We start from the raw sequence: 21,659 nt of genomic DNA, 5'->3' as shown, positions 1-21,659 counted from the left end.
ATATTTAAATTGAACACACACATATACATACACATGCACACAGAGAGAAACACAACGATGATGAATGTAAAGAACTTATCAAAGTCTCTGGTCTATAAGCACATGATGGATGGGTAAGAAATGTTGGTTCCTTTTCCCCTTAAATGATGATACTACCACCTGGTGAAGGAAGAAGAACATCTAACATCATGAAGAACTGAAGCAAATGGGTAGAAATCTTCACCCATTCATACAAACCACAGATATGTATTAAGTACCTAGATGGCATTGTTCTAGATGTATGTAAATGTGAACAAAGCAGATCAACAAATCCTTGTATTGGGTAGCTGGCATTGAAGTGGAGAGGGATAAGAAAGTATAGAGTATATAGTATATTTGAGGTCAGGTCTATGAAAAAAATAAAAGAGAGAGGAAGTAAGAGGTGTTGGGAGAGTGGATTGCAATTTTAGAATTAGAAAGTGACTTTTAAGTATAGATCTGGAAAGAAGGGAAGGAGCTAACCATGTGGATGAATTAAAGTGAAACCTTCCAATCAGAGAACACCAGCAGTGGCTCTGAGTAAGACACATGCCTGGTGAATTGAAAGAGCTAGGAAGCAAGCATGATTGAGGGAAGTGGTAAGTAATAATAGCTAGAGACACCATCATGGTAGTAATGGGGCCAGATCACTAAGGGACTTCCAGGTTATGGTAATAGCTTACTCTTTGCGAAGAAGAGAAGCTAGAGTAGGCTTGTATCACTTTAAATCTGTTTAATGATGGGGCGCCTGGGTGGCTCAGTGGGTTAAGCCGCTGCCTTCGGCTCAGGTCATGATCTCAGGGTCCTGGGATCGAGTCCCGCATCGGGCTCTCTGCTCGGCAGGGAGCCTGCTTCCTCCTCTCTCTCTCTCTGCCTGCCTCTCTGCCTACTTGTGATTTCTCTCTATCAAATAAATAAATAAAATCTTTAAAAAAATAAATCTGTTTAATGATCATGGTCATAATAATACAGTATCTTACTCAATTCTGCAACTCTGTGATCATAAGTACTTATTTAATGCCTATTTTATGGAGGAAAAACCTGAGGCTTAGAGTGTTTAAGTAATGTGCACAAGGTCACACAACTAGTGAAGCATAGAATCAAGATTCAAACCTGTTTCTGTCTGAATCCAAAGTCTGTGCTTAGTAACTATTTTGATTAGAAATTTGAACTCTAGGGCACCTGAGTGGCTCAGTGGGTTAAGCCACTGCCTTCGACTCAGGTCATGATCTCAGGGTCCTGGGATCGAGTCCCGCATCGGGCTCTCTGCTCAGCAGGGATCCTGCTTCCTCCTCTCTCTCTCTGCCTGCCTCTCTGCCTATTTGTGATCTCTCTCTGTCAAATAAATAAATAAAATCTTTAAAAAAAAAAGAAATTTGAACTCTAGTATATAAGTTTTAAAGACCCATTGGATTTGTTGAAGGAAGAGAATAGCATGGTTGTATGCGGTTTTAAGAAACATATGTGGGTTGAATCATAGAGGATAAAATGAAGTAGAGAAAATGGAGTGCCATTCTACCTTCTCATAGATTATCTCCACATAGTTACCATTTATGTTTAAAAAATGAGCTTTACTTTCTTCCTAAAGTGAGCTCATTTGAGAGAGTCATTACTTTCTTTGTTACCAACATGATACACCCATTCTTTTAATAACCAAAATTTAAAACTTCGATATTTCCCTTTCCTTCATTCCAAATATTTTTTCAGTGACTTAATCCTGTTTATCTTTACAATATGTCTTGAATTTGCTTTCTTTGCCTTTTTTAAAAAGAGTTTTTAAAATTTATTTGACAGAAAGAGAAGTATTTATTTGACAAGTAGACAGAAAGGCAGGCAGAGAGGGTGGGGACGGGGAGGGATTTGGGAAGCATGCTTGGAATCATGACCTGAACTGAAGGCAGAGGCTTAAACCCATTGAGCCACCCAGGTGCCCCTCTTTGCCTTTTTTACATATATCCTAGCTATCATTTTAATTTTACCAGTTTTTGAGATTTGCCACCAAATTACTCTCCTATGTCACCTCTTTTCTATATAATTTTGTGTTTTTTTCCTAAGTTTGAGCTCCCTGAGTCTTTGAAGGTACCATGCATCATTTATCTCTGATTGTTATTATTCAGCACAGTCCCTGCCCACAGTGGATCACTGAATGTATTTCTACATTCATATTTGCTTTACTCCTAACCTGCCTCCCCTTAGAAGCATATGTTGCTTCATTTCCTGAGCAACACAATATAATTTTATTCTGGCATTCTCTCCAACCTACCTCTCAATAAATATGGTGCCCTGGAAACTTCTGGGCTTTGTAGTCAACCTTTCTTTATATGTATGGATATGTACACACACACATACATACACACATGAATAGAGTTTAATTTAGAAGTATTACTCTTAAAGCCCAGCAAGTGGGAACTTATGTGGAGAAAAATGTTAATTTAGAAACATAAATTGCCTGCTAGTATGTTTTAACATTCTCCTAGGTGGATAAAAATAATAATATTATTTTTATAATAATATTATTATATTATTGTGGATAATATAATAATTTGTGGATAAAAAATAATATTAGGAAAACAGGGCCTCTAACCTTGAAAAAAAAAACTCATATTGCCTAGAAGAAAAACTACTGTGTTGTGGTGCCTGGCTCAGTCGGTTACATGCCTGCCTTTGGCTCAGGTCGTGATTTCAGGGTCCTGGAATTGAGCCTCTGCATTGGGCTCTCTGCTCCGCTGCGAGTCTGCTTCTCCCTCTTTCTTTCCTTCTGTCCTTCCCTACCACTTGTGCACTCTCTCTCTCTCACTCTCCCAAATAAATAAAATCTTAAAAAAAAAACCTACTGAGATAAAATGTATATAGTGAAGGAACAGGGCTGAAAAAAGACATTATTACTAAGATAGAAAAGTCTTCAGATAGGAGGTGGTAATTGAGTGGTCTTGAAATATGAGTAGGTATTCACATGGTAGATAGAAGTAAAAAGGGAAGATGGATGAAAAATCAAAAGAAATGGGGGTGTCTAGAGAGAACAAGATATGCAAAAGCATGATGGCATGACATTACATGGTATGTTCATACATTTGTAATCAGACCAGAGTTGGGCATGTGTCAGAAAACATCAGGGGACATGTTAGAAAAGTAGGCAAGGGCCAGCTCACAAAGGGCCATATGTGCAAAACCAAGAAGTTTTAATGCTTTTCTAGTAGATGCAGGAAGACTTTGTAATAGAAACTTTGAGTGGATTCTTATCTTTTCAGAATTAAACATTTGAGGGGCGCCTGCATGGCTGAGTCGGTTAAGCACCTGCCTTTGGCTCAGGTCATGATGCTGGGGTCCTGGGATTGAGCCCCACATCAAGCTCCCTGCCCAGCTGGAGGCTTGTTTCTCCCTCTCCCACTCCCTCTGCTTGTGTTCCCTCTCTAGCTCTCTCTCTGTGTCAAATAAACAAATAAAAATCTCCATTAAAAAAAATTAAACATTTGAAAACTAAGATCTGTGTGGAGAGGTTGAATTTCCAAAAATTGTTCGGTTTAAAGAACAGTATACATGAGAAGGGAGCTTTGCCTCTGTGAGAGGTGGTTATACAGTGGATAGTGACCAGTTATTTTCAGTTCCCACTGAGGACAGAGCAAAAGAAGTAAGATTAAATCTCAGCAGAGGTGAAAATTACCTTCAGAAGGGGTCCTTCACAAAAAAATTGAATGTGGCTGATGTAGATGATTAAAATGTTGTCTCAGGCTCTCTGGCTGTGCTGGCAACCACCTAATTTCAAAGACAGGGCAAAGACTAGATTTTCAGGCTTGAGTGAAAGTATTTGGAAAAAATATATATTTTATGTGGTAATTAGTTATTCATATATTTTGCTATCTGCCTCAGGTACAGTGTTGGGAATGTATTAGAAATGTCAAATGTAAAAATTATCTTCCATAATATAGCATTCATATTTATTAGAAAAAAGATAAAACTATCAGAATTTGCTGTGTATTTAGGTGTTGTTCTGTTAAAAGTATTTTATATTCATTTACCATTTCAGAAATTTATTAAAGAATAGGTAGGTACAATTAGTATAAATTTAGTTAGTAATATTTATGTGTAACATTTTTTAGTCAGATGGTTATATTTAAGTCATTCTGGTTTACTAAATGATGGTGCTCTATCAGTGAATATAGTGAATTGCTCTGTCTTATTTTTTTGTTATCATTAGTTGATAATAGCCTATTCAAATATTATAAAATGTTTTTAGCTCTTTCAAATATTTCCAATTTTTGGAACTGCTGTTTGTGTTTTTATTATGTGGAAATATATGCAAGACATAAGATTGTAGGGTTTTTTTTTTATCCTTATATATCTTTCAAAGAGAAGTCATATATCTATCTAATACCTCTGCCTAACTGTGGCTGGTGAGAGGGAGACAGGGAAAGCATAGGCAGGGTTGCTAAAAGGCACTTGGCTCCTGATGGCAGCAAACCTTGAAATGTTGACAATATCCTCACTATTGAGACTTAGGCAATCTGGACAAGTATTAATGGGATCTTTGATGTTATTGTAAAATTAACATAATTTCAAGTTAACCAGATATCAAATGGAAATCAGTTTTATTTCTTAATAAACCCAAACACTTTGGAAGTGGTTTTACACATACTCAGATTAGACTACTTTTGTATTACCCCAAGAGATGTATGTATCCAACTAGAATACTTCAAAGAGCAAATTATTGGATAAATGCCATTGACCTTTATAATTGATAAAGGGGAATGTTCTTAGTTGCCTTCTGTGTTGACACTGAACAACACAATATGTCCTGAGAGAGAGACAGTGCCTAATGTGTGAATGGTGTAGATGCAGTTAAGAGAGGCTGAAGACATGATAATACAAAGTAAATATAATAGGTCAAAAATTATTTCCCCCTATATTTTAATAGTATCTATTTATTTTAAAATGATTGGTCTAGGAGTCATACATATAGAGAAAAGTTAAAAAGACCACGTATTTGTCACAGTTATTCCCTGGCAGTTTGAAACCTTAAAATAGACTCTGTGTGAAGTTATTTAAAAAATAAATATTACAATACAGATTTAACAGTTTGTCTCCCATACCAAATAAGATATTCTTCAGCTTGACAAAAGAGGCACTTGTCCATGTTTGCCCATGCTTTGAAAGAAATATTTCAGTTTTGTTTTGTGTTGTTTTGTTTTAAAGCGTACCCGTGCTCTGTCTGTAACTCTCTGATTTCAGTGAAGATACCAAGATATTTCTTTAGCTGAAATGTTATGGTTCACTTATCTTCTTGGAATGTAACCATTGCCTCTACTAAATTTCTTAACAGGAATTAAATTAATGGACCTGACTGAATAAATATTTATCAAATAAAAATAATTTCTGAAAATTAAGTATTTATCAGTATGCATGCCAAAAGCTGGTTTTTAAATCACCCATAAATCTGACATATGAGCATAATGCTATTTTCCCCTTTATGTGTTTTCCTTTCCAGTATTGGCCATGTGCATTTAAAATATTTAAAATATATATATATTTTTAGAACTTGGTGTCCTGAAAGTTAGGTAGAGTTTTGTTGTTGTTATTATTAGTGGTGATCATGGTGTGTGTGTGTCCGTATAGTTTCTACAGGGTTTATAAAATATAGATCAGTTCCCTTTCCTTCAGGAAGATGTACCTTTAATTTTCCCTACACACCTAATTTTTTTAGGATTAAGGAATTCAGGTAATTTGTGAGAAAAAAAGAAAATGTGAATTTTCTTATAAATTGTAATATCCAGCATACTCTGAAAATGTTGCACTTTGTAAACATGTAACACTATAATCCCAGGTATAGACCTCTCTTTAGGAACATGAACCTCCCACTGATTACTCCAGGGCACAAACCTTACGTAACATAAATTGCCCTTGAAGTGTTGCTGAGGTTTGTTCTTGTAGCTTGTCCTTAAATTGTGTCATTTTAACCTTGTAGTGCTTAAAAGTGTTAGGAAGATCAGCCAGATAATACAAAATTTCAAATATTACACCTATCTGGGATAAAGTAATCCTGGAAATTCTAAAAGCATTCACTGTGACCTTGTGGCCACCTGAACTGTCAACATCAGGCCTCTTGTGGTGGTTTGTTTTGAGCCTAGAGACTATATTTCTTTTAAGTTCTCCATATCCTGGGGACATAAATAATTGTTAAAAAGCTATAGTACAAAACAGATTCAGTATATTTCTGACTGATTAAATGTGATTTTTTTTTCCTTTGTCACTAAAACAGTAGCTATTAAATATTCTGTTAATTACCTAAGTATCTTATACAGCCTTTTCATAAACCTGTCTGGGAAAATTTTATTCTAAACAGAGTAATCCTTAAAGCTAAAAACCCCAAATTAGTATGCATATCAGTGGACAACCCCGTCATCTAAGGATTATAGAATTAAAACACCTAAGAGAATCAGAAAACTTGATGTTTTATTCCTCACTTATCCTTTGTTTGTAGGTAAATTCTTGATTTCTTCTGCAGCTTAGCCTAGTATGAATGTTACATTAAAGAAAACACTTAGATTTGCATCATAGATTTTTTTGTCTAATACTTTAAAGATTTTTATCGTTCTAACTATAGCATCTCCTTTCTAAAAGTATCTCTGAAAAGTAAATAACATACATAAGCAGAAAAAAATTGTCATCACAATTGTGTGGTCAGATTCTATTTATGAATCAGCATAAGAACTTTCCAGTTTTTTTTTTTTGATGGTCCATACAAGTATAGGAGGGTAAAATGTATTTTTTATATTAATTTCCATCAGTAATGGCTACAAATAAATAAAACCTCACAAACATGTCCAGCTTCCAAGAATATATTTCAGTGATAAAGCAAAGAACAAATGCTGATAACATAAGCACACATTAACTTTGACTGCAATTATTAATACTTAAATTAATGCTTTGTTCTCAGAGAATAATTCATTTTGCCATAATAATTTAGACATTTTAAGATATATATATTAAAATTAAAACTTTTGCTGGTTTTGGTCATCTTTTGTGTTTTAAAATAATGGTGCTCCTTTGTTTCTAGGCCCCATTTGGAAGCTACCCTAACTTTAAAAAAATGTTTTTTTGTTAAAGATTTTATTTATTTACTAGAGGGAGAGAGAGCAGGAGCAGGGGGAGGGGCAGAGGGAAAGGGAGAGAATCTTAAGTAGACTCCACACTGAGCACAGAGCCTGTCATGGGGCTCCATCTCATGACCCTGAGATCATGACCTGAGCCAAAGCCAAGAGTCAGATGTTTAATCAACTGAGCCATCCAGATACCCTGAACATTTAAAAAAAATTAAATTAGTTTTAATAAATTGAGTTCATCCTTTCACTTGTTTAAGGAAAAAAAAACTCTATTAACTTACCCAACATATATTAAAAATATTGTTATTTCATTCCAGATCAGAGATACTAAGTCAGCAGATCAAAAAACAACCCTCTTGCATTTTATTGCTGAAATTTGTGAGGAAAAATACCGGGATATCCTGAAGTTTCCTGAAGAACTGGAACATGTAGAAAGTGCAAGCAAAGGTAATTGATTACTATTTTGAAACTATTCTTTGCCTGAGTATTATATTTTAAGTGGTAAGATTAAAAAACATTAATTTTATTTTTTCTGTTTACTGATATTTGAAAAGCAAGAAGATAGTTTTCATTAGCTTATGTTTGCTAGTATAGTATATTTAACGATCTATTTTTTACTTACGTCATTTTTTAACATTGCTAGGTTATTGACACTTTCACATCTCTGATCTGATAGTATGTTCACTCATTCATTTCATAAATACTTAAGAGCATATTGTTTACAATGGAACTATACCATGAGATTTTCATGATATCACAATGATTGTGAGACAGTTCTTGCTTACGGATTTTCTCACTGTTTCTATTATTCCACATTAGTTACATGTTAGTAAATATGACTCTGGTCACAAATGTGTGTTGTTAAATTGAAGAGCCAAGATACAGAAGTTCCTTAGAAAAGCAATTGCCAGAGAACTGATGCTATATTGCAGTAAGTATAATTTAACATCGTATCTTAAAGGTTTTTATTTTAATAAAGAAAATAATGATACTGTGGAATCCTACTCTGTCTCCTATTGTTATTCTGGTCCTTGTACCACAAAATGAGATACACTGGATTAAATCAAAGAAATACATTAAGGGTTTGATTGATAATACCAGACTAGCAGAGGTGACCATTGAACAATATATTTTTTTAATATTTTATTTATTTATTTGAGTAAGGGAGAGGGGAGAGAGAGTGAGTCTTAAGCAGATTCCACACTGAGTGTGGAGCCCATCATGGGGCTGAGACCACAGCCTGAGCTGAAACCAAGAGTTGGGAAGCTTAACTGACTGAACCACCCAGGTGCCCTGACTGCTGAACAATATTATACAAACAGTATTCTGGGTTTTATAGACATATATTTTTTCCACTTCAATAAACACTAACAAGTTTATATCATTTATAATAAACTTGGGAAAGGTATATGCTTTTGAGTCCTTACTGAAAGTCCTGAGTTATAGGGAAATGGAGAATTTTTAATTAGAAACTTGAGAAATGTCACAAATAAGGACAATCATTAGATCATTTCAGTGTTATCACTAATTTTTGATTGCCCTTTTCCAGAACTTCTTTTTCTAAATTTTATTTGTTTAATACATAGATTGAATTTCAGAAAGATTTTGAGAAGTCTGTCAAGAACATGTTTAAATAAAATGATCTGTCTAATTTTACAGTGATTTTTAATTCCTAATTTTTAAATTTTTAGTTCTTACATTGAGGATACTTTACATAAACATATCCAATAAACACTTTTAGTCAAAATAATCTGGAACAACTGTAATGAAATGGACAATGAACTTTATATCAGCTTTGACTTTAAGTCTAAACTCTAGCTTATCTATATTTCTATATTTCTATCTATATATCTATATAAATTTATACAAACTTTTAACCTCTATTGTTATTGATGAAGTTAGCTTATAGCGCACAGCCTTTTGAGTTAGATATTATAAAGTTCTAATCCTAGCTGGTAACTTCTTAGTTCTGTAACTTTGAGCTAGTAATTTAAACTTCCACATTTTTGTTTCCTCATCTGTAAAATGGCAGTGATAGTAACAAGAAGATCACATGAGTTGACATGTTTAGAGTATTCAATAAAAGGCGTGGCACTTAGTAAATATATAGCTGTTGCTATACCACTATCTTTATTAGTAGTAGTAGTCATAATATGTGATATACTGCTATGAATATTGTAGTTCCTGCTATTGTCTTGTTAGAAGGGGATAATTATAAGGGTGCCTATGGTTCCTATAGTCTCCGCTAACTATGTATTATATCCAGTTCTGTTTGTTTGTTTCCTGTGTCTGGGCTTTTGGTAAATACTTTCATATTTTTATTTTATATTGTCACCAACTTCTTTCTCCCCATCTCTGTCAAGAGCAAAATGTCTCTGTTGTATCTTGATTATTTCTGCTTTTCTGTATTTTTCCTGCCAGTGTTTTCAAAAGATTGTTGCCAGAAATCCTCTTCCTATCTTACTATTAGGACCATAGCCATACCTACTCTCGTTCTTTTGACTAGTTCTTTTTTCTTTCCCTATGAAATTCAGTCTCAACTCAAATTCTTAAGCACATTCCACCTGCTTCCATCCATCTTTCATTTCCTCTCTAGTTCTCATTTCAGTGTGTTGAGATATGTATTCTCTTGAGCCTTTTTATTCCTTTCTGATAATCCTGTCTCTGTGTATCATTTCATGCTGCATTCTATGCCTAGAAATCTCACCTGCCCTGTCCTCTAAGACAACTGACTATCATTTGTCAAATCCCTGTTTAGAATCCATTTTTAAAGAATATTTTGCTACTAAAGCCCTAGGAAGAAATACTCTGGAATTTGGTCTACGGAGGGGGGTGGGGACAGGGTGAAGGGTCAAGCCAATTACCTCTCATTTATAGTTAAATACTTTTCCTTGATATTTGAGCTAACTTGTTAGATTAATATACAGTTCGGTCTTGTTTGAATCACATTCTGTCTCCTCTAGTACTGTACATAGCATGTATGTAGTCAACCAGGAAAAACACAAATTGGTCAGTACTATATAATCAATATTATTTGATAATGAACTGTATCGATGTGAAATGATCGCCTTCAAAAATACAAAAAGTACCTTTCTTTTCAAACTAGAGGGTTATCAATAAGATGAAATAAATTAATGATTGAATTATATGTCATATTTATTTTTTTGAGATTATTTGAGAGAGAGAAGGAGAAAGGGAGTGAGCAGGGGGAGGGGCAGAGGGAGAGGAATCTCAAACTGACTTCCCAAAGAGCGTGGAGAGCAACACAAGGCTAGATCTCATGACCCTGAGTTTATGATATGTGCTGAAATCAAGAGTCGGGTGTATAACCAACTGAGTCATCCAGGTGCCCCTATAACTTATATTTAGAGAACAATTGTTTTACTACTAATAACTTTTTATATGTTTTTGGATTTTTGTAAACCATATATCAGTTTTGATAACATAAAGATCTTTTCTGTCTGGTATCACAATTAAATTTATTTCAGTTGAGTAGTAGTGTTATAGGCCTCAAATTGACTGACAAAATGCCTTAAATGAAAGGAAAACTGAAGGTAGGAAATATGTGTGATCTGTGGATAAATTTATTTTATAATTGTGTTTATTTTTTAGCTAAGCTTCTAAAATTCTGTGTATCTTTGAATATGCAAAACTGTGGTGTAAACTTAGCATATTTTACCATATAAATTATAGCATTTATACATATTTTAGCATATTTTCCTAGACCTCTGTTAACTCAAAGATATTGGGGGAAAACATCATCTTCACATTAAAATAGATATATGTTATGAAACAGAATTCAAAATCCACATGAATTTTTATAAAAAATGAAACAGATGACTTCAAAGAAATTTCACACTTGCAGTAGATCCCCAAGGGTGAGTGTTCAATCTTCTCTTCTATTTGGGGTACCTGGTAAGAAAAGTTTATGAGGCATTGCCTAAAGAACGATACAGTGGTTTTGTTTTGGTTTGGCTTCACTTATTTATCTATTTAGTTATGGCCAGGAGAGGGGATGCAAGCAGTCAGGGTTAGGGAGTAGAGTACCTAACTTTCTTCTAAACAGACATTCTCATATCCTTACAAAATTCAGCATCAAACACTACAGTGTCATTTTATTACCAGTGAAATTAATAAAATAAAATTGCTCTGGTCATTTCATTTTAGGCTAAATTATAAATCGGCAGGTCCTCTCATTCATGTTTGAAATACCAATGAGTCTTTAGAGAGAGAAGAAAAATGATTTCTATAGAAACTCTGATGCCTTTAAAATACTCTTAATATTACTGGTTATTTGAGAGAATGAGAGAGAGTATGAGCAGTGGGGAAAGGCACAGGGAGAGTGAGAGGCACACTCTCCACTGAGCAGAGAGCCCCATGTGGAACTCAATCCCAGGACCCCGGGATCATGACCTGAGCCGAAGGCAGATGCTTAATCTATTGAGCCACCCAGGCACCCCTAGAATACTTTTGAAAAACCACAGTTACCTTTCCCCTAATGAATACTTTTCAGGATTATTTGTGTGTGTATTTTGTGTGCATAACTATATATATAATAGATACAGAGATATATATTGTATAAAGGATAGCCACTGTGACTATCACTTTAACTTTGAGCTTTAAAGATTACAGTTTGATTTAAAACCTCTAGTGTTTTATGGATTGGCTCCAGGGATTAAACCAAAAGAGTTACTAGTAAAGTTTAATTAAATCTATTCACTCTACAGGGAAAAATTATTTTACTGTATTTGAAAGCACTATTAATCCTAAGGTTTCACATAAATATGAAACAGGTTTCACTTCAGTTAAATTAGTGCCATCTTACCAAATAAAAGCTGTTAAATGTCCTATAAACAGTTTTAATTTCTTATGAATTAAATCAATTATTATAAATTTTCATGACCAGCTGTACCTTTTGATATCTGCCGTCTTTCCATGTAATATTAATAACTCTGATCAGTTATTTATCTACTCTGACTTCTTTTTTTTTTAAGATTTTATTAATTTATTTATTTGATAGATTTCACAAGTGGGCAGAGAGGCAGTCAGAGAGAGAGAGAAAGGGAAGCAGGCTCCCTGCTGGGCAGAGAGCCCGATACGGGGCTCAATCCCAGGACCCTGGGATCATGACCTGAGCCGAAAGCAGAGGCTTTAACCCACGGAGCCACCCAGGTGCCCCTGTACTCTGACTTATTTATAAAAAGTTCAGACTAGAGGAAATACTATAAGGAAAAATGCATGAAATAAAGAAAAAGGAAAATGTAAAATAATAGAGTAAAAAACTATTGGGGGAACAATAGCAAGAAAAAGCCAAAATACTTTCCAAAATTCCAGAGCTGGCAGAAGCTTTAGACATCATCTCATCCCTGCTAAAAAGGATCCATGATGGCAATTCATCCAGATTCATTATTTTATAGTTCAAGAAACTGAGGCCCAGAATGATGAAGGAATTGTCCATGACCACATAACTAGATTGGAGAATCAAGGAAGGTTTGCAGACTTTGGAGTTAATTTATTACATATTTTTCAGCTCCATTTTTGCTTCCTTTGTAGTCTAAAATACACAACAGGTATTTATGCTCATATTAGAGTAAATGCTGACTAAATAAAAGATTTATTGGAGTGTAAATGTTACTATGTCCTCTGTGTCATGGTCTATAGTCTCTGCAGCCCCACTTTGACAGAATTACCCTCTCCTTTCTTTGTGTCACAGCAACACTATAGCCTTATTAGTAATATGGTACATACCACATTCATACTTTTTTTCCATTGTTTGTTTGTCTCTGTATGTCCTGGATTTGTCCCTATAGTCTCAGTGCTAGCGTAGCATCTCAGAGAGAAGTAAATGCTCAATAAATGTCTATTAAATTGAATCATTGCATATCATTGTAGTATAACAGGCATATTTCATAATATGACATGGGAAATTGACAGAGAATTGCAGCCCTAAAATTACTGTGTACTCTAAATACAAGGGGGAAAACAAGGTAAGTCAGAATAAAGAGGATACCAGGACAGTATTTCCTGGTCTATATTTTTACTTCTTTCAAAAAGAAAGCTAAAATTGGAAGCTATCAAGCTACTAATGGATGGGATCTAAACTTATGGAGGCCATCAAACCATAAAGGATTATGGTGAATAGTAAGGATTAAAATCTGTTAGGAACTAATGGCAGCCAGCTTTCTCAAGTTATATGTAACTAACTACTGAAACATACATCTCTTGTTCTAAATTCCTGAAAAAAAAAAGCACTTCTATATTGTTGGTGTTAGTTTTATTGAAAATCTTTGAGTTAGGGGGAAAAATCCTACTATTTTTAGAGCATTCAATATACAGTGACTCTAAAGCCCAAGATCTGAGAAAGTACTAAACTGTAGGATTTTCTCTTTTTTTAACATATTTTTAAAATTTTTTAATAAGCATATAATATATTATTAACCCCAGGGGTACAGGTCTGTGAATCACCAGGTTTACACACTTCATAGCACTTACCATAGCACATACCCTCCCCAATATCCATCACCCCACCACCCTCTCCCTACTCCCCTCCCTGCAAACTGTAGAGTTTTCTAGCAGATTTAAACTTTGAATTATAATCTAACTTTTTAGAAGCACAGAATGCTAATACACCAATGTGATAAAATATCCATAGAATTAACCTTGCTTAAATGTTAGCAGTCTGAGTATAAAACTGAGTACAGGAATGCCTGGGTGGCTCAGTCAGTTGGGTGTCAACTCTTTGTTTTGACTTACATTGTGATCTCATGGGTTTTAGGATCAAGACCCACATCAGGCTCCATACTCAGTGGGAAGTCGACCAGAAGATTCTCTTCCTCTGCCCCTCCCCCCACTCATGCACCCTCAAATAAATCCTTAAAAAACAAACCAAAAAAACCTGAGTATACATCATACTACTATGTCAGTTTTACAAAAGTAGTTAAAATTGTTTGGCTTCTTTTGGACTTTTTTATATATACCATAAAAATAAATAGTTTTTACTGAATGAATTACATTCTGTCATATTGATATCCTTAAATATCTTATAAAATTTAAAGGAATATTAATTTTTAAGGATTCACATTCATGGATTTTCCAGTTTGTTATATTTCTTTCTTCCTTACCCACACCAAGTTACCCATATTTTTCTAACAGTCAATTTCTTTAAAATAACAGAAGCAATAGAAGGTCCAAAATGTGCATAAAAATGAATTTTCAACCTAAAACATTAAAAGGATTTAGGAAAGAAAGTCTGTTTTTTGTGTGTGTGTGTTTTTGTTTGTTTGTTTTTGGTTTTTTTTTTTTTTTCTTTTTTTGCTGGTCAATAATCTAGTCATTACCAACCAGAGTTGTCAATTCATAATATATAAACACTCTATTTAATGTTTATTTCTAGAGAAAACTGTTGAAAAAATATCTTTAGGTAGCAGTGAAAGAAAACAGAGACCAGGCCATTTGGATATGAGTAAAATGTTTCAATGTAAGTCAACAATTTTTTACAGACTTACATAGGCATTTGCCAGAATACCTTAGCTTTTACATCCCAGAATCTTTTTCTGTTAGTAATTATGTGCCCAGCTTATCTGTCTCCACATCCTTGTCCCTCATGTCTCAGAGCCTAGGCTCCTGTGCTTTTTCCAAACAGAAATGCCACCCTCTTCTCTCATTCCTTATGAGCCCTGTGTATATCCTTTTGAAGATCCACCTTAAATCTCATGCCTCCATATAAAGCTTTCCCAGTTGTTTTGACTTTCAGTGGTTTTTCACTTCTTCTAAAATAGTACTTATGTGAACTTTTTAGTTTGGTTCTTGATCCTATACTGTCTTACATTACAATATAAAGGTTTCCATGTTTATAGATGCATCCTGGCATGATACTTTCTTAAATAATGTATAATGTCATTAGTCTGCTTTATCAGGGCAAAATCTACCATGATAAGGCTGTTGTAAATTCAGTGTTGTGAATGTTTATTAAACATCAACCTGATCCTAGATCCTATGTTTATTTAGCCCAATAGTGAAACTTTCTGGGTACTTAAATTAGCCAAAGTATATTTGCAGATACTTGATTTTCCATTTCTCACACATAAAACAACAAGGAGAAAACTAGGCCTTTTACAAAGTATTCTTTAAAAGTGGCTATTTAGGGGGGCACCTGGGTGGCTCAGTAATTAAAAGTGGCTATTTAGGGCAAAACAGATGTATGGTGTTAGAAATAATTACAATGGTTACTCCTTTTTTTTTTTTAATATTTTATTTACTTATTTGACAGAGAGATCAGAAGTGGGCAGAGAGGCAGGCAGAGAGGGAGGGGAAAGCAGGCTCCCCAATGAGCAGAGCCCAATGCGGGGCTCCATCTCAGGACCCTAAGATCATGACCTGAGCTGAAGTCAGAGGCTTAACCCACTGAGCCACCCTGGTGCCCCTACAATGGTTACTCTTGGTGTGCGTTAATGACAAAGTATGCGAGGGGTTCTCGAGTGCTGATAATCTTCTGCTTCTTGATCCGGATCCTGTTTACATGGGTGTATTTATTTTGTGAAAATTCATTCGGCCGGTAACCTATATGTACAATGTATGCATGCTTCAACAAAACATTTTTAGAAAGCTGGTCATTCATATTTTTAAAATGTATAATGACATAGAAAGTAAGAGAAGGATTACAGTTAATCTGAAAGATCAGTGTTTTCCCATGTGCTTAGTTAAAATGATCAAATTCATTGTATAAATATTTGCTCTCAGAATTGATCTGATGTCATTGTAAATAATTATTTTTCAACAAGTCATATGTTACTTAAGGATTTTATCAAAGTGTCTTTTAGTCTTCAGGGTGGATGATACATTCTACTATTTAAAAAAAAAAAAAAAAACCAAAACACCCACTGAGCATATTATATGCCATGTAAGCATTCAGGGTGATCTTTCCATAGTTGATGTCAGTATTACCCTAGTTTGTAAATCATTGAATCTTAACCTGTCCTGAGCACATCCTGAATTAAAATTTTCAGTAAGTACTTGTCGCTGCTGTCATTGCTATCAGTATGTTTTTGGTTTAATGTCAGGAAATAGGATATGTGGGAATGTTGCTCAGTTTTATCTCATTCTGGATTCAAGCTCATTAGTTAAAAATTGAATATTCATACATCAATTGTTACAATTTGAGTGACTCTGAAATAAAGCACAGGGATAAAGTCAATGCAAAAGTTTAAGGGACTGACGTTAAGTAGCATTGTCAAGGTGGAGAAGGGAGAGTAAAGAGGGAAAACTAACAGAAATGAGGAAAGAAGCAGCTCTCTGCTGCTACAGCAGAGTCAAAAGAAGGGATGTCTCATGCTGAGTGGAGATTCCATTATACCTCTAGGAAAAATTGGTGGAATCTGGTAATCAGCATGGTTACCATTACTGCAGTTTTAACTGCTACTAGTCCTTCTGATGGATTCATTGACAAAGATGAGACTGGTTTAGGAATCTAGGGATTGGGGATTTGGGGAGAGGAAAGAACTATATCAGAGGTACCTGAGCAGTACCTCTATTCTCCACTTTTTACACATTTTAAATACGGTTTGAACACAAGGACCAAGTTGTAGGGGACTATACTGCTAGTGTGATTTCTTGAACTTAACTGAGGTCCTTTTCTGGAATTTGGATTCTACAAGTTAATGAGGTAAATTAGTAAACAGCAAATACAATATTTACTTGTTCCAATTCTTTATGACCCAAACAGCTTAAACATATTTCCATGAAAAACAGTCAGAATGGAGTTGTTATTTTTTTAAGTTAATTCCCTGAAATAGTAACAAAAAATTCTGACCCTATTGGAAGCTGATAGCTCTGTGGCAGAGGATTCTGATAAGGTCATATCTGAAAGAAATACATGCTAGAAATATGTTCAAGGATGAGAATCTTGAGATACATACCTGAGTTTCAACTTTGTTGCTACCTACTTGTAGGATCATTGGCCATTTAAGCTATCAGTTGCCTGTTTCAACAGTAATGTTTCTTAATTTGAAAAATACACATAGTCAATATTTAGCCCATTTATCCCTCAAGATGATTATGCTAACAAAATTAAACATTCAATGTGGAAATGCCTGAGGAGAAAGGCATTATATATAAATAATAGTTTATCATTCAAGCTATCAGGAAAATATTAATTCCAGATGATTTATCTCAGGTTTTTTTATACTTGTTTGGTCCCATTTTTAAAGTGAAGGTCAAAATCTGCTCATTAAATGACAAAGCTTTCTGAAATAATATGTGATATCATTAAGTTTATTTTCTTTACTTTTTTTTTAACTTTTTTTCCATCTTGTAGTCTTTTAGAAATAACACTCTAAAAACATGATCACAAAGGCTCATCTTACTTTAAATGATATCTGTAAGCTTTGATGGAAGAATCATTGTTCTGAATTCAAGAATCAGTTATAAAATTTCTAATATCCTAGGATATCTTTGTCCTAAGCATATATAAACATGGAAGAAAAGAAAAAGCTTATACTTTTAACTGAATATTCTGAATAATTAATAGTAAATGTCTAGGGAAAAATAAAGGTATAAATTTTGAATATTATTATAATAACTAATAAAATGATAATAAAGCATTTCTTTTATGTGCATTTTAAATAAATGGATCCTGTTCACATTTGTAGCAAGATGTAGCTAATGTTTATGTTAACTATTGCTTTTTCATTTAATTGTGCTTTTTTTCTAATACCTAATAGTGATAATAATAACTACTACCATGTATAAAGAGCTTACTAAAAGTCAGGTTCTCTATTAACCATGGTTTTATACAAAAGGAGACTGAGTCTCAGAAAGATTAAGTAAAGTGCTGAATATCACACAATTAACAAGGGCTAAGATTTTGGCTATCATCTGTATTCGTTTTTGTCAATATAACAGCACTGAGAATAATAGCAAGAACGCAATTGAAAAAGATAAAATATGAAATTTTTATTCATAAATTTAAGGTAAACTGAGAAAACAACATAAACCTTGGTAAATTCTATATTCTGATAGAATGTTAATTATTATAACTGGAAACACCCAATGAAATCATAAAAATACTCTTGGTTTACTCAAAACTATAGTAAACTGTTAACTATATTAAAAATGGTATTCTTAGGATTTAAGTTTTCATTCAATTGCCTATTCCTTCTATGTGTCCTTAGCGAGGAATAACACACTCTATGATGATGATCAAAGAATAAATATTTCTGGGGCACCTGGGTGGCTCAGTGGGTTAAGCCTCTGTGTTTGGCTCAGATCATGGCTTCAGGGTCCTAGGATTGAGCCCCGCATCAGGCTCTCTGCTCAGTGGGGATCCTGCTTCCCCCTCTCTCTCTGCCTACTTGTAATCTCTCTCTCTGTGTCAAATAAATAAATAAAATCTTCTTTATAAAAAGAATATTTTCCTTGCCCACCCTTCTTGAGGGATATGGTCATTAACTAAACACATGTTTATTTAACTTTAATAGTATAAGTACTTCTCATCTCTGAGTTACACATTTTTAAGAATTTTAAATTCAGTATAATTAACATACAGTGTTACACTAGGTTTAGGTGTACAATATAGTGATTCAGCAATTTTATACATTTCTCAGTGCCCATCAGTAGACGTGTATTCTTAATCACCATCACCTGCATCACCTGTCTCCCCACCCAAGTCCCTCTGGTAACCATCAGTTAGTTCTCTATAGTTAAGAATCAATTCTTTTTTTTTAATTTCTCTTTTTTCTTTGATTTGTTTCTTAAATTCCACATATGATTGAAATTATATGGTGTTTCTCTTTCTATGGCTTATTGCACTTAGTATTACACTCTCTAGATTCATCCATGCTATTGCCAATGGCAAGATCTAATTCTTTTTTATGGCTGAGTAATAACTCATTGCGTGTGTGTGTGTTTGTGTGTGTGTTAGACTATATATTCCAATACTTATATATTTTTGTATGTATACCACTTCTTCTTTATCCATTCATCTATTGATGGACACCTGATGGACACATTCATCTATTGATGGATACATAATTTAAGTATTATAAATAATGCTGCTATAAACAAAGGGGTGCACATATCTTTTCAAATCAGTGTTTTCATATGCTTTGGGTAAATACCCAGTTGTGGAATTACTGAATCATATGGTAATAATACTTTTAATTTTTTGAGGAGCCTATGTACTATATTCCACATGATTGAATTAGCTTGCTTTCCCACCAACAGTGCATGAGGGTTCCTTTTTCTCCACATCCTCATCAATGCTTATTGTTTCTTGTGTTATTATTTTAGCCATTCTGACAGATGTGAGGTGATATCTCATTGTGGTTTGGATTTGCATTTCCCTGATGATAAGTAATGTTGAGCATCTTTTCATGTGTCTGTGGGCCATCTGGATGTCTTCTATGGAAAGATGTCTGTTCATGTCTTCTGCCCATTTTTAATTGGATTTTTTTTTTTTTGTGGGTATTGAGTTGTATCAGTTCTTTATATATTTTTGATACTACACCTTTATCAGATATGTCATTTGCAAATATCTTCTCCCATTCTTTAGGTTGTCTTTTAGTTGTCTTGACTATTTCCTTTGCTGAGCAAAGGTTTTTATAGTAAATTTTTATTTTTGTTTCTCTCACCTCAGAGGACGTATCCAGAGAACTGTTGCTGTAGCCAATTTCAGAGAAATTACTATCTATGTTCTCTTCTAGGATTTTTATGGTTTCGGGCCTCAAATTTAGATCCTTGGTCCATTTTAAGTTTATTTTTGTATATGGTGTAAGACAGTGGTCCAGTTTCATTATTTTGCATGTAGCTGTCCAGGTTTCCCAGCACCATTTGTAGAAGAGACTTTTTCCAATTACATATTCTTGCCTCATATATCAAAGATTAGTTGACTGTATAATCCTGGGTTTATTTCTGAAATCTGTTTTCTGTTTCATTGATCTATGTATCTGTTTTTGTACCATTTCCATACTGTTTTGATTACTATAGCTTTGTGGTATATCTTGAAATCAGAGATTGTGATTCCTCAAGTTTTGGTCTTCTTTTTCAAGATTGATTTGACTATTCAGGGTCTTTTGTGGTTCCATACAAATTTTAAGACTCTTTTTTTAGCTTTCTGAAAAATGGCAGTGGTGTTTTCATAGTAATTACATTAAATGTGAAGATTACTTTGGGTAGAATAGACATTTTAACAATATTCATTTTTGCAATCCATGAGCATAGAATGGCTTTCCATTGTTTTATATCATCTTGAATTTTTTTCAACAGTGTTCTGTGGTTTTCAGAATGTAAGTCTTTCATCTCCTTAAATTTATTCCTATGTATTTTATTATTTTGGTGCAAATATAACTAAGAATGTTTTCTTAATTTCTATTTCTGCCACTTCATTATTAATGTATAGTAATACAACAGATGTCTGTATATTTGTTATATATCCTGCAACCTTACTGAATTCATTTATCAGTTCTAATAGTTTTATGGTGGAGTCTTTACAGTCTTCTATATATGGTATCTATATAGCATCATAACATCTGCAAATAGTGAAAGTTTCACTTCTTCCTTTCAAACTGGATGCCTCTTACTTAACAAAGTTACCAAAAACCATAAGAATGAGGAAGAACATAGCAGTAAATATATTGCATAAAGACAGGTGTTTACAGCATGAGAGCTAAAACAAGAATGCAGTGTATCACTTTGTTCAACTTCAGCTGGAAACTCACATCTTGGACAAATAAAATTTTTCACCATTCTCTGTATGTAAATTTCTCTGAATGACCACAAAATTGCTGTAGGTATTGATTGGGGTTACAGGTTAATTTTAGCAAATAGGCTAATTCATAAATACAGAATCCATGAATAATAGGAATCAACCATGTATTTTGTTTGTTGGTTTATTTGTTTTATATTCTTTAAATTTGTTATAAACATGTAATATACTTTTATCCCCCGGGCTACAGGTATGTGAATCACCAGGTTTACATACTTCACAGCACTCACCATAGCACATACCCTCCCCAATGTTCATAACTCCACCCCCTTCCCCCAAACCCCCTCCCCCCAGCAACCCTCAGTTTGTTTTTCCTCAGTTTGTTCTCAGTTTGTCTCCCACCCAATCCCACCTTGCTCCATTTATTCTTCTCCTACTCCCTTAACCCCCCCATGTTGCATCTCCACTTCCTCATATCAGGGAGATCATATGATAGTTGTCTTTCTCCGTTTGACTTATTTCGCTAAGCATGATACCCTCTAGTTCCATCAACATCAGCACAATTGATAATGTTTCATTTCTTGATGGCTGCATAGTATTCCATTATGTATATATACCACTTATTATTTATACACTCATCTGTTGATGGACATGTAGGTTCTTTCCATATTTTGGCTATTGTGGACATTGCTGCTATAAACAATCGGGTGCACGTGCCCCTTCGGATCACTACGTTTGTATCTTTAGGGTAAATACCCAGTAGTGCAATTGCTGGGTCATAGGGTAGTTCTATTTTCAACATTTTGAGGAGCCTCCATGCTGTTTTCCAGAGTGGTTGAATCAGC

At 34.2% G+C, this 21,659-nt stretch overlaps 1 protein-coding gene across 4 annotated transcripts in view; it reads left to right on the top strand.

The window, feature by feature from the left end:
• DIAPH2 (diaphanous related formin 2) overlaps positions 1-21,659 on the top strand; it is a 980,408-nt gene that overhangs the window by 494,186 nt on the left and 464,563 nt on the right. For all 4 annotated transcript variants that reach the window (XM_044235543.1, XM_044235542.1, XM_044235544.1 and 1 more), the window contains one exon: positions 7,433-7,562. In XM_044235543.1, the coding sequence (XP_044091478.1) occupies positions 7,433-7,562 (130 nt within the window). The remainder of the gene's footprint in view (positions 1-7,432; positions 7,563-21,659) is intronic.

Source organism: Neovison vison, chromosome X, assembly GCF_020171115.1.
Source record: "Neovison vison isolate M4711 chromosome X, ASM_NN_V1, whole genome shotgun sequence".
In the NCBI taxonomy this organism is placed as follows: domain Eukaryota; kingdom Metazoa; phylum Chordata; class Mammalia; order Carnivora; family Mustelidae; genus Neogale; species Neogale vison.
This window is presented reverse-complemented; position numbering and strand designations above follow the sequence as displayed.